At 32.2% G+C, this 25,429-nt stretch overlaps 4 protein-coding genes across 4 annotated transcripts; 3 read left to right on the top strand and 1 right to left on the bottom strand.

Moving 5' to 3' along the window:
• Window positions 1-4,836: 4,836 nt before the first annotated feature.
• Window positions 4,837-7,481, top strand: LOC128984934 (peptidoglycan recognition protein 3-like). The gene is made up of 4 exons (XM_054404303.1): window positions 4,837-4,926; window positions 5,262-5,451; window positions 6,788-6,906; window positions 7,261-7,481. The coding sequence occupies exons 1-4, from the start codon at window positions 4,908-4,910 to the stop codon at window positions 7,479-7,481; spliced, it is 549 nt and encodes a 182-aa protein (XP_054260278.1). The 5' UTR covers window positions 4,837-4,907.
• Window positions 7,482-7,634: 153 nt separating this feature from the next.
• On the bottom strand, window positions 7,635-11,230 carry LOC128984932 (peptidoglycan recognition protein 3-like). Its single transcript, XM_054404302.1, has 4 exons — window positions 11,227-11,230; window positions 9,238-9,451; window positions 8,298-8,425; window positions 7,635-7,762 (listed from the first exon to the last, which is right to left on the bottom strand). The coding sequence occupies exons 1-4, from the start codon at window positions 11,228-11,230 to the stop codon at window positions 7,635-7,637; spliced, it is 474 nt and encodes a 157-aa protein (XP_054260277.1).
• LOC128984931 (peptidoglycan-recognition protein SC2-like) lies at window positions 11,229-14,462 on the top strand. The gene is made up of 4 exons (XM_054404301.1): window positions 11,229-11,247; window positions 11,985-12,174; window positions 13,425-13,543; window positions 14,189-14,462. The coding sequence occupies exons 1-4, from the start codon at window positions 11,229-11,231 to the stop codon at window positions 14,440-14,442; spliced, it is 582 nt and encodes a 193-aa protein (XP_054260276.1). The 3' UTR covers window positions 14,443-14,462.
• Window positions 14,463-15,220: 758 nt separating this feature from the next.
• Window positions 15,221-20,104, top strand: LOC128984930 (peptidoglycan-recognition protein SB2-like). The gene is made up of 4 exons (XM_054404300.1): window positions 15,221-15,340; window positions 16,623-16,842; window positions 18,496-18,614; window positions 19,764-20,104. Exons 1-4 carry the CDS (start codon window positions 15,244-15,246, stop codon window positions 20,102-20,104), a joined length of 777 nt encoding a protein of 258 aa, XP_054260275.1. The 5' UTR covers window positions 15,221-15,243.
• The last annotated feature ends 5,325 nt before the right edge of the window (window positions 20,105-25,429 follow it).

The raw sequence follows: 25,429 nt of genomic DNA, 5'->3' as shown, positions 1-25,429 counted from the left end.
GTAATAGTTACGTTTGAAAATAAAATAAATATATATATATGCAAAACGATGCCTGTTAGAAACATACCACGATAAAATGTGGACAAGGCTTGTCACAGGATTTCATTTGGAGCATGTCCAATCCATTTACTACATCGCCATTAAGCGCAGAATGTTTGTTGTTATGAAATGGTTGCCAACCCGATGCGCTACGGTGTTAACTTTTCAGATTTAACTGTTAAACGAATCTTTAAACGTTTTTGTTGTATCTTTAAATGAAAAAGGTTTAATTTATATTCTTATTAATATTAGTCAGGTTAAATACTGATGTTGATATTTGGGGTTCACAGTACGAACGAGCTGGTTATTTGAGAAATAATGTGTAAAAGAATCCCAGCTTATTTCATAAACGGCATTTGCAGCTGGTGATTTACGAGAAAAATATGTCAACTTATCCTTTAAATAGCCAAGTTATTGTTTCTATCAATGGATCAATTTGAATCTGGTGGGTTGAGTACAACACTTTGTGCTAAAACCCGGGTTTAAATTATCCTTTAACAAGGCTATAACCCACATGGCTCTAGTCATCCTTTAGCCGATTTTAATGCTGTAACCAAAGATTAAAGAGGAAAACATAAAATTTCTTAATACAATATATTTATATCTCAGGTGAAGAAAATGAGTCTTTAGGAGAAGGTAGGTGGATGTGTAAAATTATTTATAAACAAATGGTACAATGGTGATTTTCTATTAGTTTTTTTAAATTAAAATTACGAATACGTACTAGCGAATTCCTAAAATTTTTTGTAAGAAGTACTGGTTCAATTCCCGGCCCAATGCAAAGACAATAATTGGTTTTGACTGATTTTCCGTAAAAGCGTATGCGTTGATTTAGTTATAATAATAATAATAAATGGTCTTTATTCAGCAAGCGTTTTTCAGATATTTACAATTCTGCTTTACAAAACAACTCTTGTCATTAACCTACTTAAACTATAAATAAAAACAATCCATCAAACAATCTAAAAACAATATAAATAATCAATCTTCTCTGTGGTGATACAATGTAAAAACAATCAATGATAGCGATCTTTAATAACAATCTAAAAAAATAATCTATAAAACAATCCATAAAACATTCTATAAAATCAATCTATAATTTAACAATCTTAAAACTATCCAAAAATCAACTATTTACAACAACAATAGTTTGTAGCAAAGAACTCAAAACTCATCCAAATATGCTTTTAATCTTTTTTTGAATGAGTTAAGAGTGTTGGCCCCCTTTACCTGATTAGGGAGAGCATTTCATTTGGAGCATGTCCAATCCATTTACTACATCGCCATTAAGCGCAGAATGTGAAATTATACAAGGCGGGACCGAAGTATGAGAAGGCGCGCCTCCCCACCGAATGCTTGACTCTGCGAAAGTGTAACAACTTGTCCTGCCTCGTGCTGCGGGCAGAGACATCTCGACGAGACAGAAGTCTCTCACACAGGTACTCAGGCTGGCCGAGCTCTATAGCTTTACGTATCAGGCTGCAGGTTAGGTATATACAAGTTTTATTTATCTGCATAATTTGCGCAGCGTTTCTGTACGGAGTTATGTGATCTCTTTTTGTACAATTGAAAATAAACCTAAGTGATGAGTTTTGTAGTCGTTGGATTTTATTCAGGTCGCCTTTTGTAATGCTGTTTCCGTAAGCCGGAAGACAATAATCAAAAACAGACAGTACTAGGGCCCTTACAATTTTTATTTTGGAATTTTCAGGTAAAATTGCTTTTAATCTATATAGACCTCGCAGCCGGCCAAGGGCTCGCTGACACATGAGGTTTACATGGTCAGATAGCGTCAGGTCTTCATCAACAATTAATCCAAGCATTTTCAATTTGTTGCATATATTTATGGCCTTTCCATTTATTTCTATCTGTCCGCCATTACCTTGTTTAATTTCTTGTAAAGTATCTAAGGGTGCAATATGGAGAACTGAACATTTCTCTTGATTCAGTTTCAATCCATGGCTCTTTGACCAGTCAGAGATCGCATTCAGCTCATCATTAATGGCATCAAAGGCCTTTGCGTAAGAGGCTTTATCATAAGATATTCGAATCTGACAATCATCTGCATATAAATGTAAATTGCTAGTTTTCACAACACTTGTAATGTCAGCAGTGTAGATGTTGTAGAATATTGGTCCTAAGCATGTTCCTTGGGGAATTCCTCTTTCTTTTGACAGGGGAGCTGATATTTCATCGATGATTTTTGTTACCTGACTTCTATTTTTGAGGTACGATTCTACCCAATTCACTGCTGACTCATCAAATCCGAAATAGTGTAGTTTTGCTAACAACAATTTGTGAGATATTGAATCAAATGCCTGGGAATAATCCAACATGACTACAGAGCTGCATTTACTAACATCCTTCATTTCAAAGAGATCACTCATGATATTTAAAAGGGAAGTGTAAGTGCTATAGTTTTTCCTGAAGCCTGATTGTTGTTTTGGTAAAATGTGTTCTGCTTCAATAAATTCAGTAATTTGTTTTACTACAATTTTCTCTAAGATTTTAGATAACGTTGGTAGTACAGATATAGGCCTTAGATGATCTACATTCGTCGGGTGTTTAGTTTTGGGCAATGGGCTTACAATGCTTTGTTTCCAAGCATCTGGAAATAACCCGGTATTCAGTGACTGATTGATCAAATGGGTGATTGCTTCAAGGCAGAACGGACTCGTTGATTTAATCATGAAAATATCAATGCCATCATTTCCTTTTGCTTTTGAGCTTATACTGTTAATTGCATGTTTTACTGCAGGTCCGTTACATTGACAAATTTAAATGCTTTAATGTCATTCATTCTGTTGGCTCTATAATACTCAATCACGTTCTGATCTGGGCTAAAAATAGATCCCATGTCAATAAAATACTTATTAATCTCATTGATGCTTGCAAAAGAATAATCATTTAGTTTACTATCCTCACCCCCTACACTGCAACTTCGTATGACTGACCAGAACTCATTTGGTTTTTTTTTAATCATTCAGGGTTTTTATGTAATATGAAACCTTCGCTTTGTGTACTAATACATTTAAATGGTTTCTAATCGATTTGTATAACAAATTACACTGGGCTGGGCACAAGAAAAAAACCCTCAAAAATTCCAGATCATCATTTATGACTTTCAAATACAATTAAAATTTTAATACGTCATTTAAAGTGAGGGACGTCAAAATATAATAGTTAAATTGAAGCTATGATTTTCTACCCAGTTTACAGCGCGGCCATGTTAAGCAACAACTTAGTAAAAAGAACTTAATGAGAAACCTTTACCAGAACCTGGTTATTTTTAAGCTTTAAAAAAGAGCACCCCAGTGGTTATAAATTACAACAAATCTGTTAAAACATTTAGAACAGTAAAGAAATTAGAAATCTGACGATTTTCAGTTGCAGTTTGTGTATTTTTATACATCTTTATTAGAGATTTAACACTGAAGATTAAACATAGAGCTTAATAGATATATGCCTTTTGTACATGAATTTACAATCGCAGCGTTAACCGAGCTACAAATCGTATATTGTTTTAGAAATCATCCCCAGCTTTATCAGGGTAGGGCACAACACTTGTCACACTTAATGTTTCATTTAGTACATGTCCGACCCATTTACCATAATCTACTGGACGGGTTTGCTGAATAATTGCATTTCAACTGAATGTTTCAATATAAATCCATGTACAATGAGAATATATAACAATATGTATCTTTAAATTTAACTACACTATGATATTATTAGGCCTAAATCAGTCTTATAAATGATCAACATAAAATCTGCACTACCAAACTTTATCAAAAATACATTTTCACACAAAAAGCATTGTTGATAGTTTACACGTAAATACAAGTACGATTTAAGCTTAAATGTTAGACTGAGTTCTACGAAGAACTATGAGTAGAAAACCACAGAGATTATAAACAAAAACAAAACTCATGCGATACATGACACATACAATACTAGAATGTCTCGCTGTGTCTATGAAGTGAAACAAGAGGTAGATTTGGTTAGAAGCTTTCTGTGTTTCGCAGAAAACCTTAATATAATTTTAAATTTGTATGAAACCAACCTGGGTGACATTGTTTCTACTCGTGTACAAACCTTTATTGTTTCAACGAATAATAGTTTATTTTCCCCGTGAAATTATGACGTTTTAGATATGTCTCTAAATCAAACAACTCGCCATTTATTTTTATCATGTAGATTATTCGTGATACAAACCCAAAAACACAATTTTAAAACTTTAAATGTCTGTTCATTAAAGTTTATCTTTAAAAACATTTTAATCTTTTCAAACATAATTCTTTCAAACTATTCAACAATTTTTCTACCTGTTTAAACACAAAATAAAGAAATTACCATTAGGTACAAAGGGTAACAATATTTCATTTAAAATACTACGTTTGCCATATAATATTGTGTACCTTTTATTGTAACTATAGTAAAAAATTAACAAAAAACTGCAAAATGTTTCAAGATTATTTATTATAGAGTCACTTTAGAATAACACCAGAAAAAAAACTGTAACATAACTGTAACTGTAACTTTAGTAAGATAAACTTGAATGAGATTTAACTTGCTAAGCCCTACATTGATAGGAAAGTAGATTACCGTAACCATATTGATTTTTTTATATGGGGCTTTTAAACATGTGTAAAGGCGATATCAGTTTTGTTAATGTATAAGTGATATTTTATATTAACAAGTCTGCGCCAATCTTAAGCTCACTCTAGAACAAATTTTGAAGGAAATCTCTTAATATACAACTGATGTTGTCATGTTAAACAATACTTGCGGGTTATAAGCTAGATGACCTAAACACAACCACATTGCCTGTGTAGTTCCATATAAATTTTACATCAACAACAACAACAATGTTTACAACCCTTACAAGTATGTACATTTTGATTTCTTTAACCATTTGCTGTGTGGCAAACTTGAACAATAGTTTTAATCTTCCTTGATTCACATAACTTTCAAAATGTCACTTTACCTGCAATCGTAAGATGTAAGAAATGTTTTTAAGTAGATTTTGAAGGATAAATTACATAGGTGCAGCCAAAAGGTGGAGAGGAAAAAGCTCTTTTAAGCATACTCATTTAGTTAATACTTTATGCATGTTTAAGATTAGAATTTAAATTTTTCTATTATAAAATAATAGTCTAGCCATACTGAAAACAAGGCTTCAATTTACCATCGTGTTTTAAAGGTTATGATTACTATTTCAGCTGTAAGTCGAAAACAATGGGACGCCAGAGAATGTAAGCCCAGAAAAAAACTGAACCACCCGGTCAAGAAAGTAATCATCCATAAGACAAATTCTAAGGAATGTTATACTAATCATTCCTGTGAGTATTTAGTTAGAAAACTGCAGAAGTTCCATATGAAAAAGGATAAGAAGGCGGATATAAAATATAAGTAAGATAATCCAAATACTTTAGCAAATAAAAATATTCCACAAATTAGGTGATTTATCATAAAATGAAATTTCTTCAATTATGTGACTTAATCGTCTTAAATAATTTTTTTGTGTTACATTTTCAAGGCTTCGCTCTTAAATTTAATGTATTACATACTATAGAGTTTTATTAGATAATAAAAAAAAATATTATTATACCTCCAGCTATTTTTATTAGTAAGGGAGTTGTAAATATAACGTTAAGGCATATAATAAACCGTTTAAATTTCCGATGCATAAAATTTGTGTTATTAATATAGGTAAAGAATTTTTACTGAGTACTAAAAACTCTAAACATTAAATGTGTAAATTTGTCTTAACTGATATCCGATTTGCTGCCCCTATTAACCTATTTTACACCCCCTCCATTATCCAAATATGTTTCTATAACAGTATAATTTTGACGCAGTAGTATATTTCATAACAAGAGTAGAAAGTGAGTCATTACATATTTGAGACCATGCTTGAAGTGCTAGATTTATAGAGCACTTTAAATGGTGAGACTATGTATAGATCCACTTTCACTCGTGTTTTGAACGTTACTTTTCGATACACTACAAAGAGTGATTATTTTTCTTCATTATAAAACTCATAGAATTTTTTAGGTTATGCTTAATAGTTACTGGTTATATTTTTATACGGTTTTATTTTTAGTTAAGTTAATATTTGATTTAGTTTTTGAAAATTGAAGCAGTTGATAAAACAATAACAAATTTTTAAGTTGTTGACAGTGGAGAATTTTTGGTTGTAAACAATGTTACTTTCGTTAGTAAACAATAGACAGCTGTTAAAAATATGATGTTTCGCAGGTTATATAGCATCAAAGAGATATCTCAACTCAAGGGGGGTTTTCTATTTTTTCATTCGATTACAAAAGATAGACTTACAGCTTAGCTAGATCCCTAATTGTAAGCTATGCAGTATGCTACATTTTAATTGCACAGGTTATTCATATAGTAATCCTTTAAGGAAAAACATGCTCAATATTCAGTAGCTTCCTTTACTTTACTACCTATCAGCTTATATGCATTACTGTATTGTATGCTGTCTACATGGTTTAAAGTTATTGGGAATTTATTGTAAATAAAACTCATCATGATTTTCGAAGGACGTGTAAAGCATTCGACATCATCATTGGCCATTAAGAGTAAGCCAAAGTGTTATACAAACTTATACAAACTAAAAATAATGTAGATTAGTCAAATTCCATCCAATGTTTTCGAAATTGAAGTGCTCAAATAACAACTATTCCCTGTGAACTTGTCTATTTACTGATACATGCATGTATTTTTGAAGCTTTCTAATCACAGTCAACAACAATATTTACGAGGGCAGAGGCTGGCAGTATCAAGGAGAACATACCGAAGGGCTGGACGACCAGAGCATCGGCATCGCGTTCCAGATGCGATACGGAGGTATGTTTTACATACTCTGTTTATATTTTGTAAGCTCTTGCATATTAAAATTTTTTTTTATCATCACTAGCAAAATTCTTCAAGCCCCAGCCTTTAAATACTCAATTAGGCATAAAAATTATCCCTGTATAAAAATATCCCAAATATCCCTGTATGGGCTCCTGCCATATGTGTTAAGGATATCATTTTCTGGTAGATCAATGAGGTGGTTATGGATGGCTATTGATATTGATTTAAATATTCCTCTGATATTAGATAATTTCAGAAAACGAATTATTGTAGCAATTGCCTACTAACAGTATATATTTTGTATTAAAAAAAAATATGACGCTAAACTCAAATATTTATTTTCAGACCGTCCACCAGACGCAGAAGAAATACAGCTGGCAAAAGATATAATTCTATATGGAATAAAAAAAGGCTACATTGACGAAGATTTTGAGGTTATACCTCACAATGCCCTTTCAGATGATATTGTCTGCCCGGGACTTGTAATGCTAGAAGAGTTGATAAATTTCCCGAAAAAATTAAAAAGACAAAAGGAAAAGGAGAAATTAAGAGAACAATCGGGTTAAAGTTTTCCTAACTCTTACTTTTCTATAACAGTAGACAGCGTAAAATTCTAAATCTAAGCTGGGTAAAAATTTTATCGTATCCACAGTATTAAAAATGTATGCAATAAAAACACATTAAATACACGCATGTAAAATAATAATAAATATCATGTTCTATCCTGCACTTTCTAGCTCATGAGTTAATCCTTCAATATTACAGTTCTCGTCAATATATCCATTTTGTATACCTTCTTGAATAACTTCTTTCACTTTCGAAACCATCAACTCGTTAGGTTGACTTCCTGCAACAGAGAAATTACGTAATTATTTATTAACATATGATAATAAAACAACGTGAGCTAAAATGTATCGTTATCGAAATGCATAGGTTATTTAAATTCATTTAATGTACTTTTGACGGTAAAAAGGATTAAATAAATCAATATACAATCATATCAATAATATTAATATGTATGTAAACGAATATACATACAGAAATCCCTGAATTAACTAGCTGGCTAATCATAAAATGTAGAGCTTTGGGCTCAAAGCATACGAATCGCTAACGGAGTTTACCTAATGATGTTATTTTCATGAGGGTTCCGGAGTAAAAGTGATTTTAACGAATCAAAGATTTGTAATAGCAACACTATGTTAGCAATGAGGATGTTACAATAATCACATTTAAGGTTAATATTTCCACCCACTTGACAAAGATTTACGTCCTGGACCAATGTTTCCTTGAAATCTGTGCTACCGTTTGGTACTTGCGCTTAAGTATTTATTTTATTAGAATAGACAAGTATTTAAGAGTTCACTGCTATATGAATATCATACCTGGAATCGGTCTTATATACGCGATAGCTAAACCATCCACGTCATGACTTTCCCCTTCATGCTGTAATGTGGGAGCTACTTGCCATCCTCTGCCTTCATATACGTGCCCATCCCCGCCAACGTAAAAGCTGAAATATTAATTTATTAATTATTTATTATATTGTAACTCTTAAAAAATTGAATGGTTAGGTTTATGAGCTCAAAATTATATACAATTGTTTATTTCAAAAGTTTTTCTAATGTTAAGAGGAAAAGTACCACACATAACCAAAGTATACGAATAGTAGAATTTTGTTTTAAACTATATGGCAGATGTCATGAAACACCACAGCTGTTTTTCTTCCATTGTTGTATCAGATACAAAACATGGCTTGTAACAATGAAGTTTGAAGCTAAAAAGCTTAAGAGCTGCTTACATTTGCTCAGCTACTAGCTTCAGACGGCTTCAATGACGTATTCAGTTTGAAATCTTGGTCATCTACTAAATTTGTAGTAATTATAACATTAAGGAGACCCATTACAACAACAATGAAACAACAACAACACAACACAACAACGACCAATGAATCTATAATTATGGTTTTTTATTCATATAGTTTATTCGCGTTAGTTTCTCTGTTTAATTATAACGGCCAATATAATAAACCTGTGTTTTTTTAGCTATAACGTAAAATTTATATATTTTTTAAATAGTTGAAAAATGCCAATACATTTCTTTAAAAGGTGGTTTAGCATAAATAAGGACGTGTTGAATAGGTGTTCAAAATATCAGTATGGTATCTTCAATAGATTACTTGCTATATGTACTTGGACTTATCGAGAATCTATTTTTAAAAAATCATTAAACAGGAAAAGGTACTGTCTCCCCTTAAAATCCCGTATAGTAAATTGTTTACAAATACTTAAATATCTTAATACGTCTTAATGAATATATTTTTACTTATAAGCAATATCAGCAAGCCCTTCGTCGTAGATGTCTTTCTTCTGCAGCTCCCTGAGGAACCTGATACAGTCTTGTACGTAGAACACGTTCCTCAAGTAAGTCTGTCCTTCTACAGCTGTCACGTACACATCGGTCACTGGATGGTCGAGGGTTGTGACCGCCAGAGGGTCCACGGCATCCCAGGTATACCGATCTACGTAGCTGGAGGGTTCTGCAATCGAAAGTAAATAAAGTTGTTTGAAAATAATGCCAGCAAGGATAACTGGTTCGTATCATCCTTGATTAAGCAGTTGACAAATTCAAAACTCGAACTTGTCCAACTTGGAATGTTTGAGTTGTTTTAATGAAGGGATGACAAAACTGTTAAATAAACAGCAGTGTAAGTCCATATAATCTGTTTAGATATAGCACTATGTTCTCTCCAACCCAAAAATGATATACGAAAGCACCTATATACCATATACCTATATAAGCAAAACATTCTGTCTGCAATGCTAACTTTCTGTAATTTTTTAGATCCTGCAAATATTTACTTCATGTTGATTATTTTTCATAATTTTAGGCTTGCACCTTTTTAATTTTTCCTTTTTCACTTAAACAGCTTAGCTTGTTGGAATGGTGGTTAGATGTTCGATCCAGCTGTCTTGGTTATAGGCTTTTAGAAAACCAAACGAAGACTGAAGATTTCTTTAGTCAGTGACAAAAATATACAAGGACCAATCAAGATCACAAAAAGCAACTACATATTCCCGACCTTTTGAAATTAATAAGCATTTTACAACCGCAATCAAGATACCTGAATAACTATATCCTTGGTTTATAGTTACTTTACATTTGGGTTAAAACACATTTATATTAGTAATTGTGTTACCATCTTGGTGAGATGGTTTACTTCTTCAATTATGAGTAGTAATATCCAGCAAATTGTTGGTGGTTTTCGTTACACGATTATTTTGCGATCCGATCTTCAAAAACTATTATTCAGAATAGGTCACATACATTGTTATTTTGACTGCGCACTGTTATTTTGACTGTAAGAATAAATTTCCTTAAATAACCAGCAACTGTGAGTATAAAAACAAAAAAATACCATAATTGAGTTTGTTTCAGTTTCTAATCCATAAAACGATGTGTTGAAGTATTGAAGGAAATGTGTAAAAGTAAGTAAACATACAGTTCCTCCAAAAATTAATTTTCGATTAGGTACCTATTTAAGAGGTAGTTTAGCCTGACAATTTTGTTCAGAATCATGGACCCTGGTTAAAACTGCAACACATTAAACCCACAAATACAGTCAAGGCATATTATCCCTGCCAGATATCATCTATGAGCAATATTTCGTTACTGAGGAGAAACCATGTGAGTTTTAAATGTTATACATTTTTTAAGTACGATTTGCTTGTATTGTATACTAGTCTTGAAAAATACTTACTTGAAGAAAATAAGCCCATCGTTTTAAAAATCCATTTAATCACAAATTATTTAAGAAATTGACATCAAAGTAAATAAACGAAAGAGTCCTCGGGAAAGCTAATTTTTACATTTTTACCTAATTATATACATTTTGAGAGTAATATTGTATTCAAATTGACATACAAATGTTACACACACATCAATATTGTTTTACTCTCAGTGAAGTTGTATTAATACTTATAAACAAGGAAGTTAAAATTGTTTTAGTCAATTAAAATTCAAAACAAACTGTTATCTTCATGTTTACAAATATTTTCGATCACAACTCTTTCACAACCGATATAAACTACAGTTCTGTAGCATGATTCATGAAAGTTTGACTTTAGCCAAACATGATAAGCCCGCTATCACCAATCTAATTTAACAATGATGATTTACAAACAGTTTCAGCTGTAAAATGGATTCATTTAACCAGTGCAGAGTAAATTTACAAGTAGCAATAAGAGCGACTAATGGAAAGTCAATAGTGCTTTACGAAATGTCAATAAGTGGTATAACGTATTATTTACCTACTCATGGGTCCTAAATTTGGAGGTAACTGAAAAATTGTATATATTAATGATTACTATATAAGCTATTATAATTTTATAGTGAGTCGGTGGCTTATTCGGTAGCGTCGTGGACTTTGGGCCCAAGGCAGCGATGTCGTGGGTTCGGATCCTGGTCACTGCCGATAACATTTATCAGTACAGTTCACCTTTGTACTGTACCGCCTCACTCCTTGCTTTACTGTAAACGTTCCACGCACGGGTGGTTAGTCTATGTGGACGGGCAAATGCAAGGTTAAAAGAGGCTCCAACCTTTAAAAAAAGCTTCCATGTTTCTTTTAGTTTTATTAGCCATAGTACACGTATTTTGACTTTAAAAAATTCCAAAAAGAAGTGTATTTTACCTATTTTTATGGTAATGCCTAGACCTGGACAAAATATAATAAACCAAACCAACAGAATACACCGTATTGTAAACTTAATTTCATTATTATGCGGACTCCAAACTGTGCACTTCAACAGCTGTTTACGTTCCATATGTGATATCCTCCATTCATATGATACTTTGGTTTAACTAAAGAGATCTTCATTTTCTAATAGCCTTAACAATTATTTTGTCTATGTTTACAACCTGTTGGATTTTCTTGTCTTACACATTAATATATTTGTACTGTTCCTTACTGTCAACATAAAAAGTTTACAGGAATAAATACAGTAATACAAACATAAAAGATCATTGAAGCTACCTTTTCATTACTTTGTGAATTTTATTATGGCTTCCAGTGATCAGAAGATCGGAATGGGGAGCCGTAGAGCCCAAGGAAGTTATCCCTCTGAAATTACCCGTCACAAAAGTAGTAATTCACCACACATGTGGAACAATATGTCCTGGGAAGAAAAAGTGTTCAGAGGAAATTAGAAAATTACAGGAGAAACACATGAATGAAAAGGGGCATGCAGATATTAAATGGAAGTAAGTCATATCATTGATATCTTTATAATAAATTTTATGTTCTCATCAAAATTTCAAATTTTATGTTGGATTTAGTTCAAGTTTTTTTTTATTATTTAATGTAAAAATGTACATTTATATTTGAGTTAGTTACACCGATTTACACTGAATGGAAATAGTTTAGTCATTTTTTAATGTGTACTTGACTCATGTTGTTTAGCTAGATATATTTTATTTGGTAGAAGTATTTTTTAACTAATGAATTGACCTAAATAATAAGACAGGATATAATGAAACTCGACTTTAGTTGAAGGTAAAACACGTCTAAATAGGTTTCAACTTCTAATGTAGAATTAGAACTCTATTGCAATACCACAAGCCAGTGGTTTTATTTAAGGTTAAGTGCAAATTTGTACTAAATGCCCTAGGTATTGAATTATATATGTCAATGTAAAATTCCATGCCGGTCAACAAAATTATGCCGGTCTAATATATTATAATAATATGTATAACATACTACTCGCATGACTTATTATGTTAGCATCTTGGTCGAGTAAATATCACATTTTCAATATTATTTTTTTCTCTTGTAGATTAAGTAGATTTAGCAGGAATGAATAAACCTGATCCAACAGCTTAATATTATGATTTTTTTAATTTTATAATCTTGCTTGGTGTTTTGGAAAATTATCCATTTTTTCACTATAGGTCTAACGGGAAAGCTGGACACGGGACCGATTGTTTTTTTTTTTTTTTTTTTTTTCATTTTGATGTCCCTAGAAGCCAAAAGTTGCCCGTTCAAATTCGAATACACCATTTAAAAATATCTATATCTGTAAGTGTCTGTCAGCACGGTAACCCAAACACCAATCATCCAATTTTGATGAAATTTGGTACAAACGTGTAAAATTAATTTATTCGAACGTGTTCAGTATGATCAGACCATGAGGACGGAGCAAAGTGTGTGGCCGATGTGGGACATAATTATGATTTTCTCAATTGAAGGATGATCCTCAGAATAAAAATATTCCTAATTTCTCTCTACCCTTTTTTGGAGAGCTAAATAAACAATTGTGTATTTTGAAGTGATTTGTACAGTGATTGGTTACGGAACAAATTTAAAAAATTTTAAATTTAAAATTCCTTTGTAATTGACATGGAGAATAATTAAAGAGTTCTAGTTTTCTCCTTTAATCCTTTAATGATGTTATTTGATGAACTGTATACATATACGGAAGTTATTTCTTATGTGTTTTTATTGTATTTTGTAGTTTCCTTGTCGGAGGGGACGGAAGGGTGTACGAAGGTCGAGGTTGGAACGTTCAAGGAGAACACGTCAAAGCCTTTGACCATGAGACCATCGGGGTCGCCTTCATGGGCAATTTCTGTGGTAAGGTAGTATTGGAGGCAAAAGATTTTTTTTTTTTTTTTTTTGGGAGGTATGTTCTGGCCACAACTTGAAATTCCTTCGCTTTTCTAAAAGTATAAGGTGACGTTTAGAAATTAATCTCTATCTGCTTAAAGATTGCCCTGAATAGATTGTGACAACGATTTGAACTTGCTAACAGGTCTTAATTGTACCAGTTTAAAGACTATGTTAGTAAATGGCCCCAAGCGGTCACGTTTATATTGGAAATTTATTTGTATTGCTTAGTGGTACAAGTGTCTTCAGTATTATTGTATTTGCTTAACGCTTACAAGCCTTAGCAGCTTGAAATCTTACAGAAAAGTGACGAAGAGATTTATTATTTTAATAAAATTAAAGACTGACTTTTTAAAACTACCTAAGCACTTCTTTCACATTGTGTAACAATGTGTGACGCCAAGCTTAGCAAAAGCGCTAACGTAGCAAATATTAGGGCAACAATTAGGTATTTCACTCCCACCTCGCCCTCCAGAATTGGAGTTATAATAATTGGTGGTTCACTTGCCCATTATGCATCAAATTGAGTGAACTCTCATTATGGCCGACGATTTTCAAGCTGTATGATATTAGGATTCCCTCCTAACTCTTACCTTATATATTTGTCTTCAGATAACGACCTGCCTCCTGACATGGCAGAAGCTTTCCGTGCCTTGGTGTACTACGGGGTCCGGTTCGGATATCTCAAGGAGGGTCATGAACTACAGACTATCCTACACACTGATCTAGACTTCACCACGTATTGTCCAGGATACTACACCATGGATCTGTATTTGGACGAGACTGTACTGGCTGCAAATGAACACTGGTCCAAAAGAAATGTCATAGGCAAACTTTGGGATAAGCTTGTAGGCTTTGAAATATAATATATTTACTTTTTAGTATGTAACCCTTTTGAATATAAAGCATTTTGTAGACTAGCATAATATTTTTATATCCATCTTGTCTCAGTAGGAATATAAATGTGATTTTACAGCTTGAAGGAGTAGTTAATGTATGCGAGTAAAAATTTGTGTAATTTACTATGTAAAAAATACTTAGAAGAATCAAAACAATCATCATGTTGTATGTTGTTTTTTCTGAATCACTGAGATATAATATATATGAGTTGAATTACAAATGTGTTTTCCAGTCAAATGCATTGTTTGAATCCCTCATAAAACTAAAGAGCTCACAACTATATATATATATATATATACATATATATATATACTTCAGAAGTACTATATACATATATCTATATATATATACATATATAAAAATTTTAACGAATGGTGTTTTTGGCCTCTGGGGACATCAAAATTATAAAGTAAATCGGTCCCGGGTCTAGGTCTTACCATGCCACCTACGGTAATAGCTTACTTCCCTATAGGGAAATTCGCTAAAATCAACCAAGGGTTTGTGAAACTATGGCTAATGTTATTAGCAAATAAAAGAGTGTTATGGCAAAGAACCGTTTTCGTTGGAGCTGAATGTATAAACCACTTAAACCTAGCAATTTGCCTGCTTACTGTTCCTTATCAAAATCATATCATGATTTTATCTGAATTATCTTTCCCATTACTGAACTTAGTTTCTATTTTGTTATGAAGCATATTAGTTTGTTAGTGCAGTGTTGAAAGTGGAAAGAATATAGTGAAAAACTATTAGCTAAATAATATAGAAAAATGGCTCTATTAAGAATTATAGGATTTGAACATTTAAAACGAGTATTTGAAAAGTTAAAATCCAAATGGGAAGATCTTGAGAAGATTCCAGAATGGCGTAGGTAAATAAAATACTTAGCCTATATACGTTAGTATAGTTTTGATTAATTATATTGAAAAGAAAATAATAATAAATAAAACGTAATATACAGTACTTATTTCTCATTTTATAAGTACATGAAGAAAAGAAAATATCCCCACCACAGCAAACCTGCTGACTAAGCGAATTTCCATTTACCTGGCTGGATTCATAGTAAAATATTCCCTTAGCCTGAAATTGTAATTTTTTAATTTCCCATTTAAATAACATTAATTTTATTGCGTACTTAGGTTTTGCTGATACAAGAAATGTATTGAGGTGTTATTTTTTGTTGTTGATTGCTTAGTATAAAACAAAAAATGTTATTAAATTTTATAAAAATATATCCATAAACAAGAAAAATTTCAACAATTTATTTATAAGCTAAATGGTTTAAGTTACCTGGCTTCGTCAAGTGATCCTTCTTCAGTATTACACTACTATAGTTTCGGACTTGAAAATAAGTCCATCTTCAGGTTAGCAAAAACGTCAATAGGTCATCAAACCAATTTGGTTAGATTCGTCGATACACTTAAAACACATACACGAACACGAAAATCATATCTTTGTTAACCTGAAGATGGACTTATTTTCAAGTCCGAAACTATAGTAGTGTAATACTGAAGAAGGGTCACTTGACGAAGCCAGGTAACTTAAACCATTTAGCTTAAATTTAGTGATCCAGAGGCTACCTCACCATGAATTTATTTATAATCCAAAAAGTTAATTTCTTTTTTAAGCTCTACAAAATGGTTTGGAAAGAAAATGTGAAATTATAAGTTTTTAGAGTCAAAACTGGGAAAACTCAATTTCTATCCCACAAAACTCATATCCCTGTCATTCTGGTTCGTGAACTCGTTCGAACAAACGTAGGTTTACGCGTGTGTTCCATATTTTTGTCGAAATCTGATCAGTTTTGCTTGAGTTATCACGCTTATGGACATATATATATATATATAAATTTAAGGAGAGGGTGTTTTTTAAACGAAAAAGTAAATCTGCCCCAGGTCTAGGCCATACCATGAGACCTACTTCAATAGCTTATTTCCTTATGGGGAATTTGCTAAAAACATAACGACCCCTTATTATTTTTACCTAAGTTTGTTTTAAAACTTGGAACAATTAATTTTAAAAGGTGTCAACATGTGTATAGAAATATTATTTTAGCAGGAAATGTCATTGAGTTTGCATTTAAATCAATAAAAATAAAAAAAGGAAATATTTACCTCGATTAATAATGCAATGCAATTTTTCTTTGCAGTCGTCCCAAGGGAAGACTGGGGTGCAAAACCACCAAAAATCTATGAAAATAGTATAATGGACGACGTGTTAAACTACCCAGTTTCCTACGTAGTCATTCACGATACGTCAAACTATGAGAATCCTGGAAGGGACTCTGAGAAAATCAAAGCGATTCTGAGAGAAATGCAGGAAGACCACATGACTGAAGACTACTTAGACTGCGACGATATTATGTACAAGTAAATGCAACAAAAATGTTTGAAACATTTCCATTTTCAGTATTAAGCACTGTTTGAATTTATTGACTTCGGTAAATTGAACCATAACATCGATTACACCTCTTTAATCAAATATTTTGGAATTTTTTCAAGCTGAAAAAGAGATTATGTATAGTATTTTGGATCACAACAAACGACATGTTAGTTAAAATAATTACAATTATGATTATAGCTGGATACCTAAGTAGTCAGAGTACTCAAATAGCAATCACAAAAACACCAGTTCAACCCTGAGAAAACCCAACAGCTTTTCAAAGGTTTGAAATTAGACACAGCTTCTCATGGTCTTGGCTTTAATAATTTGCCTTGACGATGTCAGCCAGATCATATCGCGTCATTTGCACTCACCTTGCCCGTAAATTTACGTAAAGTAAATAAAAATAACACATCAAACATATATTTACAATTATGCTGTTGAACCATAAGCCCGTAAATATACAGGGTGTTTTTTTAAAAACTTGCATCTTTATTTATGTAAAAACCGCAATAGATAGAAATATGCAGTTTGCGGGAATCATCTATTGACGTAGGGGGACCAATTGTTTTGAATTCAACGTTACAGTCACATTCCCCCCCTTTCCCCCCCTGCCCCCAACTTAATTTTTTTAAATAGCAAGGTACCCCTTGTGACATATCAAATAAAAGAGCATGAAAAAAGAAAATTTTTGATGAAAAAAAAATGAAAATCGGTTCATAAATTTGTGAGATATTTCCCCCCTCACCCCCCCGGAACTTAATTTTTTTTTAATAGCAAAGTACCCCTTGTTACATATCAAATGAAAGAGCATGAAAAAAGAAAAATTTTGGCTAAATTTATTTTTTATTTAATATGTCACAAGGGCGGGTACCTTGCTATTAAAAAACAAGTTATGGGTAGGGGAAAAGGGGGGTGATTATCTCACAAATTCATGAGCCGATTTTAAATTTTTTTCACCAAAAATTTTCTTTTTTCATGCTCTTTCTTTTGATATGTCACAAGGGGTACTTTGCTATTAAAAAAAAAATTAAGTTCCGGGGGGTTGCGGGGGGAATATCTCACAAATTTATGAACCGATTTTCAATTTTTTTTCATCAAACATTTTCTTTTTTCATGCTCTTTTATTTGATATGTCACAAGGGGTACCTTGCTATTTAAAAAAATTAAGTTGGGGGCAGGGGGGAAAGGGGGGGAATGTGACTGTAACGTTGAATTCAAAACAATTGGTCCCCCTACGTCAATAGATGATTCCCGCAAACTGCATATTTCTATCTATTGCGGTATTTACATAAATAAAGATGCAAGTTTTTAAAAAAACACCCTGTATATAAAATTTAGTGAGTTGTGATTGATTTAGATTGGACACTACAATAATCATTAGATCCAAAACGTTAATGTTTAATATCATAGGGAAAATGCTATATTTAGCAACAAAATATAGAACGTCCTTTATTGTCTCAAAATAATACTAGTGCAAATTATAAGATTAATATTTTTATTTGTTTGTACTAAAAATGTCTTACCATTTAGTTGTAATGTACTGTATTTTATATAGGCTTTTTTTTTAACAATTTATGTCTCTTTTCTTGTTTGTCTTGTGTTGTCTTATCACGTTGTCGTAATTTGTTTTATTTTAGTTTCATAGTTGGTGGGGATGGAAAGGTCTATGAAGGTAGAGGATGGACCATGGCTGGGGAACACACTCAACTGCGCAATCTTGACAGTATCGGAGTAGCCCTCATAGGAGACCATAGGGGTACTTAAAAATATTAAATATAATGTTAACTACACTATAGACAAATCGAATAAATATAGACTGCCAAAGGAAGTTTCCACGATGTGCCGCTAGAGCGTGCTTGGTGTTCGATGCGTCGTCGGCTCCTTGCTACCAGCAGGGAACGCTGCAGTGGTGTGTGCCGTAACTACACGGCACTCCTAGCGGTGGACGCCAGAACATATGCTAACCACAGCACTGCTGTCGGTCTTTATTATTTATTCTATTTGTCTATCACTACACGTATTCTTTAATGTTTATTAAATTTAGAATTGAACATTTATAGACTATTTTCATATTATTATAACGATATTTTTTATTTGTAATACTGGCCCTTATTACTTTTTTTAGTTTAATCACACCTATGTTTTATGATCAGCGATAATATAACCTTGACAAAAAAAGTTTATTTCCGTTGGTTAATAATATTATTTGCAGGAAAAATATGGAATCGGAAATGTTACCTATGATGTTAATATGGTACACAACGATTAGCTACAAAATAATTTAAAATATAATCTAGTTGTTATGAATATTTTAGAAAATCATTGAATCAATTTGCATTGTCTATTATTACATGGACAATTGAAACTAGTTAATTGTAGAACGCTGCTTTTCTTGGCACTGCAGCCACATTTCCACGGGTCTTCTTCTTTAACAATCTGTTATCATCTTCGTTGTTTTCTTTCATTCACCTATTTTAAGAAATTGACCCTAGATAATCGAATTAACCTGAAACTAAATTAATCACAAAGAAGCAGATATCTTGTACAAATAAACGGAAGATTAACTTTATTTTCTTTATGGTCAATATTTCAGTTAAAAATAAACACAAAATCGTATATTTAGTACTGTTAAGTGTACCTATCATGAGAGCACATATTTGAAAACTAAATGTTTAGTTTCAAACCATACACGTTATAACTAAAAAATCTCTTTAACCCTTGGTGTTTAAAGAGACACAATTGGCAATTGACATGAATACGAATTTTTGTATAAGACAATATAAAAAGTACACCAAACCCTAAACGATAATAATAATAGCAGACGTATGGCACAGTATAACTTGGCATTTTAAAAGCCTCTAATTGCTAAAAAGTGGTCATAAAAGTAATAAGTGAAAAATTTCAGGTAAGCCTCCAATAGGTGATTTGCTCCTAGCCACACGGAAACTTATAGAAGAAGGAATGAAGAAGCGCTATCTGAAAGCAGACGTGAAGGTCGTCAACCATTCTAAGCTGGTCAGAGGTGCAAGATGCCCCACCAAGCATCTTCACCAAGCAGTGGAGAGGGGGGTGCTTCAGCCGGACCCCGAGGAGGGGGAATGGGCGTGGCTCTGGACAGCTAAGAGGTGGCTGAACCTACTACCACAGAGGGCTATGGATCACATCAGGGGGCAGATAGACTTTTGGATTGATGAGTGGAAGACGTGCAGCACTCGTCAGTTCTTTAACTTTTACTGGAACAATTAAATCAATACGTATAATGTATTTTAAATCAATTTTGTTGTAAAGTTTTTTATTTAAAATCGCACTATGAATTTTGGTTAATTAGTAATATAAAAAAGTACAAGCATTTGTGAACAAATACGTTAGTAGCAGATTTTGGCATTGATTTTTTGTAGCTCGAGGCGTTTATGCTTAAATGGTACAACCAGTGATTCATCATAAATATCAAACGTAAGTACATGATCTGTGTTGGTTTTTAGCCCATCGGTTGACAGACTAAGTCATCGGTCCACCATTTCTTCGGGTATAACCTCAATTGAACCATATTGGGTATATGTAGACCTTCTGTTACATTGTTTACCGTAGTTCATCAAATCTCAAGAGATTATCTAGAGATTTTATTTCTTTCCAATTGAATAAATTTTGACTCAACTTAATAAACCGCAACCTAACATTTAATAACATTTATTTATTTATTTATACCAACGGTCAAACCAATACATAGATATGACAAAACGTTATTTGTTAAAACATCATTTGGGTTTAAATACAACTATTCGACTGTGTACTGTAATGACACAAACAATAAAAGTTATCTAAAAAAACTTATTAAAGTCCTATTTTATCCGTTAAATATAAGAAAATAATTATTTGACGGGTATATACACACCTTCCAGATTATATGGCAACGATTATAGGTATTGAATGTACAGAGACAAAATTAAATTACTATCGTACTATTTTGAAAGTTCAAATAAAAAAGTACACATTGAAAACATAATCTATTTTAGTATACGTATCAATGTAATACGAAATGTTTTAGAAAGATTAATAAAACGAATAGCATGCGAATATGTATACAGCTCTAAACAATGACAGTGGTTTTTGTATTGAAATCTGAAAACAATAAAATGACCACGATCAGAATGTGTTGCTGCTAGTTGACGCAATAAAGTTTATTAACTGGGCTGCAATACACTACAATGTATGGACTGACCTAAACTTCTAGGATTTTGTCGTGTTTCAAAATAAAATTATGTCTAAAGAGACAAGGACCTTTATTTCATTGTTTAATATTTTCACGTGCGAAATTGAAATATAAATTGAATCATTGAAAAATGTTTAACAAAGAAAAATAAAACACAAAACTTCAGTTTTTCATACTCACTTACTTGTAATACATACTTAATTAGTGCCATGGTCACTTGTACTCGAGCTTGGACAAGTGGCCAATACTTTGTCACCAGTTCTCTCGGTCCCCCGAATCTTCCTCTACATTTTTCATTGTTTCCATAACGTTCCAGACTTTATTCCACCACCTGGCCTTTGGTCTCCCAACTGGCATAGGCCCCCTTCCCCTCAGATTTCCCCTTACCATCTTCAATAAGCACCCCTTTTCACAAAAGATATGGTCGACCCATCTCAGTCTTCTTTTGCCTTTCCTACAATATATAGGGCTCGGAGTAGTGCAATTAAAAAATGATTACATTTATTTAACACAAATAAATACAAAGAATGCAATTCCTTAGAACTACGTTGTCTTATTATATGGTACTTGTGGAAAACGTAAAAAAATAAACAGTTCTATTAAATAACTTAGTGAGTCCAGTCTCTTCACTTGAAAAATGCATTTAGCCGCTCTCTGTGGCGTCCTAAATATGGATTTAAAACTGTAACTTTAATATTTCAGTATCTTAAAGTTTACAAAATAAGGTTATAACTAAAATTTAATTGCCTAGTATAATTTAATTCGCATAACTCTTGGTTGTGGTGACTTCTCCATACTCCATCCTCACATACTGGACAATTATATAGCTCTCAGAACTTTATTCTAAAAGGTTAAAAATAATAATTTACGTGGTCATAAGAGCTATCTATTGTAAGCTATAACCGCATACATTGGTCTTATAAATTTGTGCTCTCTGTGTTTTATAAAATGAGGAGATACAAAATTTATCCTAATATAAACAATATGCTTTGCTGTGAAAAACCAATTTTTAGTTCGTTGACACAAGTATATTTATACGATGAAATACATATAAATTGTCCACATTTTTTATATTTTAATAATTTATATGATTTTTGTTGTAAATTGTCTATTATGTAGTTTTTGTTGTTACGTCCTGTTAAATCTTTGTATATTTAATCAACAAAACAGTGTTGTATAATTTATTTCACCTAATCTATAATATTAAAACGAAACAGTGTTTTTTTATTTTACGATTCTGAATCAACCACTCGACGGATTTCCATGATTTTTGTGTTGAAAGAAAGATAACTTTGAGAACTAGGGAATGTCGAAGCCATAATTTTAGTTTAGGGTCCCAGTTTTTTAGAAATTAAGTTTAAATTTTTAAAAAGTCTAGCAGCCGACGCTAAGATTCTAAACTAGCTTTTGGCATAAAATAATGTGCTTAACATAACAGCTGTAAACATTCAGCTTTTGTGTCACAAATTCAGCATTTGGATAAAAATGTAAAGACATACTTAGGATTGACTAATTTATACTATGCGTAATGCTAATCATTGATACGTTCAAATCTTCTGTAAGAGGATGACAGATTAATTAAATATACATAGTAAAATACTAGGATGATCAAATTATTTTTTAAAGCAATCTTTGTAATCTTCGATTTGTTTTAGACCAATATAATTTGTTTTAACTAACAGCTGGTTAAATATAAACAATGGAACTATGAGGTTATTTTATTTACTCTTATTTTGTCATTGATTATAGGAAATAAGTAAGATTAGTAGAGATAATTAGACCACAGTTTAAAATAGTTTAGACCAAAATTAATTAAATCACAGTACAAATCGAGGCTCTGTACGCGAGTCTTAATAAAAAAGGATAGATGCAAATTATTTTACTGCTCCACTTTTCAAGGAAAGATTAGAAAAATAACAATGTTTACATGTTTTAATTCTTCATGGTAGCTTTTTGTTTACAATTAATGTTTGTCTGTTTTAACTTTGTTTGGATTAGGCCCGGATATATTGATGTCATAAAAAGAAGATCAATAATAATCAGGAATCACGATTTTAAATTACCACCACAACCTCAGCCGGGTTTTATATAAAGATAAACAGACGGATGACATAGATTGAACACAACGTCAACATTGACCTAGGATACTGCAATTAGACAAACCATCCTTTTATGAAATCGTGTTCAGTTGGGGGTGCCTATATCAGCGCCCCCAAACGTGAAAATATCACTTTTATTTCAAATATGAATATATTGTAGTTTAAATGAACTAATATGGTAAATTACGATGTACATTTATTCAATGAGGGTGGATAATTATCAAAGATAGAACTGATAACGGTATCGATAATAAACATTGACAATTACGTCATTAGCTTTACTAGCGTGTTTACTTTTTATATTCCTGCTACATATAAATAATTTGACAAGTTATTTTTTTTTCAAATGAATGTTATTTGAACCAAACAGCTATTTCAAAACACACTGTTATTGTTTTTACTTTTCTTTGTTTTACTTATTTATTTAGCAATTAAAATTTAGCAATTAATGCAGTGAAATTGATATAAAGGATAGGTGTGGACGATTCGTTTAATGATGTTAGGACACCAAAGTTCAATTATGTGTACTGTGAATTGTATTGGATATTATCGTTTTATTTTAGGTCGTTTCATTCAGACCTACTGGAAATTGTGTATAGTAGTTGTATTGTGGTGATAATAATTATGGAAGAGGCAGGTACCTATGCTATGGAAGGTGGTATCGTTGACTAGGTCTATACACTTCTCAATTGACTATTACTCTCTCTACTGTAGGCCTACTTATAATCAGTGTGCGTCTGTCCGAATCGGCTGCAAATCTCCCTTCAACGCTTTTCACATCGTAAAAATTGCAGAATTGCTGTTCTATTGTAAAATTATCGGATTTAAAATGCATATCGTATAGGCCTATGATGGAATGAAAAAATATTTGGTCACACAAAATTTGTTTACAAGATGATTTTTCACATTAAAACTGCAAGAAACTTTGTCTTTATATGTGTAAACTAGCTGATCTGAATTGTACACGGTTTTAACTGACTACTGATTTCCCGTACGTAGGACGGGCTAACACCTCGTATTAATTATTGCTTACGCACATCTATTTCACATCAAGTTACTAGTTTATACCAATGTCAACTCAACTCAACACTACTGTAAAATGTCGTTTGCCGTGCATGACTTAAATAAAATACAATTTCCCAGTGCATTTACAGTTAAATTATAAGTCTTATTGGTAATCATGTTATTGTAAGACTTTCCAAATAGTGGTTTATTGGTTCAGAGACTCGTGAAACTGATTGAGGAACTCAGTAAACTCCTGTAAGCTTCAACTGTCTTTCAGTGATAAATGTGGTCTGGTGTAATCCTTGATAATCTCTCACTGATTCCTCAAAGCTTTTGAAGCAGACTTCGGATGAATGTGATTGAACACACTACCTTAAATATAACACATAAATTGGCGGTATATTGTGTAGGGTTGTGTTTGAATAGTATAGATTAACTACTAATTATACCAATTTGAATAAACCGGTGTTTGTTTTACACATGATTTTATTACGTAGTAGAATCGCCTTGTATCTAATAAATAAATAACTTCTTCATCAGAATCGTACGTGTAATTAAAATACCAGAAAGTACAAAACAATTTCAAATAACACTTGTATTAATATATTTACACATTCTGTTAACTCACAAGACGGTAAATACATATGAAGGATGGGAAGTGGTGAGCGATTTCGATTGGACACTCCAATCATCATCAGACCCAATTTAAATGGCGTTCCTTTGTCCATGTCTCTGCATCGTGAAACAACCAACCGTAAAGATCTAATGTCACACAACACTTGTTACATAATGGCCACGCATTCATGAAAATGGAAGATGACGTATGCAATTTTAAGGATTGTAGGAAAGGAAACGGGATGAATGCTTGGGAAGAATTTTATATTTACAGAGACAATTTTTAAAATAGAAATAAGCTAATTAACGAACAAGTGAACTTTGACTATAGTTTTACTTATTGAAACTTATTGGCCGGTACATCCTGTCGTAGCTAATAGTAAGAGACGCCATTTGAGATTCTTGTTGTTCGCCTATTGGCTCTGATGATGATTGGGTTCTCTGATGATGCCAATCAAAATCGATCCAACACTTACCCTCTTTTATATGTATTTACTGTGTTGTGAGTAAACAGTATAAGTGTAAATATATAATTACACTTGTTATTTGACGTATTATTAATTTGTACTTTCGTGTAATTTAGAAATGTATAATGTCAAATCGTGTAATTGCCAAAAAATATATAAATATAGCAAACAAAAT

The sequence above is a fragment of the Macrosteles quadrilineatus genome, unplaced genomic scaffold (assembly GCF_028750875.1).
Source record: "Macrosteles quadrilineatus isolate MER2022 unplaced genomic scaffold, UCM_ALF_1.0 Scaffold_2__2_contigs__length_208266976, whole genome shotgun sequence".
Taxonomy (NCBI): domain Eukaryota; kingdom Metazoa; phylum Arthropoda; class Insecta; order Hemiptera; family Cicadellidae; genus Macrosteles; species Macrosteles quadrilineatus.
This window is presented reverse-complemented; position numbering and strand designations above follow the sequence as displayed.

What these genes read in the sequence shown, in the direction of transcription:
- LOC128984934 (XM_054404303.1), top strand. An exon ending in AAGGCGGATATAAAATATAA is followed by an intron (nt 5,452 to 6,787) that starts GTAAGATAATCC and finishes GTATTTTTGAAG; the next exon opens with CTTTCTAATCACAGTCAACA. An exon ending in GTTCCAGATGCGATACGGAG is followed by an intron (nt 6,907 to 7,260) that starts GTATGTTTTACA and finishes ATTTATTTTCAG; the next exon opens with ACCGTCCACCAGACGCAGAA.
- LOC128984931 (XM_054404301.1), top strand. An exon ending in CATGCAGATATTAAATGGAA is followed by an intron (nt 12,175 to 13,424) that starts GTAAGTCATATC and finishes TGTATTTTGTAG; the next exon opens with TTTCCTTGTCGGAGGGGACG. An exon ending in CTTCATGGGCAATTTCTGTG is followed by an intron (nt 13,544 to 14,188) that starts GTAAGGTAGTAT and finishes ATTTGTCTTCAG; the next exon opens with ATAACGACCTGCCTCCTGAC.
- LOC128984932 (XM_054404302.1), bottom strand. An exon ending in CTTGCTGATATTGCTTATAA is followed by an intron (nt 8,426 to 9,237) that starts GTAAAAATATAT and finishes TTAATATTTCAG; the next exon opens with CTTTTACGTTGGCGGGGATG. An exon ending in GTATATAAGACCGATTCCAG is followed by an intron (nt 7,763 to 8,297) that starts GTATGATATTCA and finishes TCTCTGTTGCAG; the next exon opens with GAAGTCAACCTAACGAGTTG.
- LOC128984930 (XM_054404300.1), top strand. Translation starts at nt 15,244, where the DNA reads ATGGCTCTATTAAGAATTATAGGATTTGAACATTTAAAACGAGTATTT. An exon ending in TGAGAAGATTCCAGAATGGC is followed by an intron (nt 15,341 to 16,622) that starts GTAGGTAAATAA and finishes TTTTCTTTGCAG; the next exon opens with TCGTCCCAAGGGAAGACTGG. An exon ending in CCTCATAGGAGACCATAGGG is followed by an intron (nt 18,615 to 19,763) that starts GTACTTAAAAAT and finishes GAAAAATTTCAG; the next exon opens with GTAAGCCTCCAATAGGTGAT.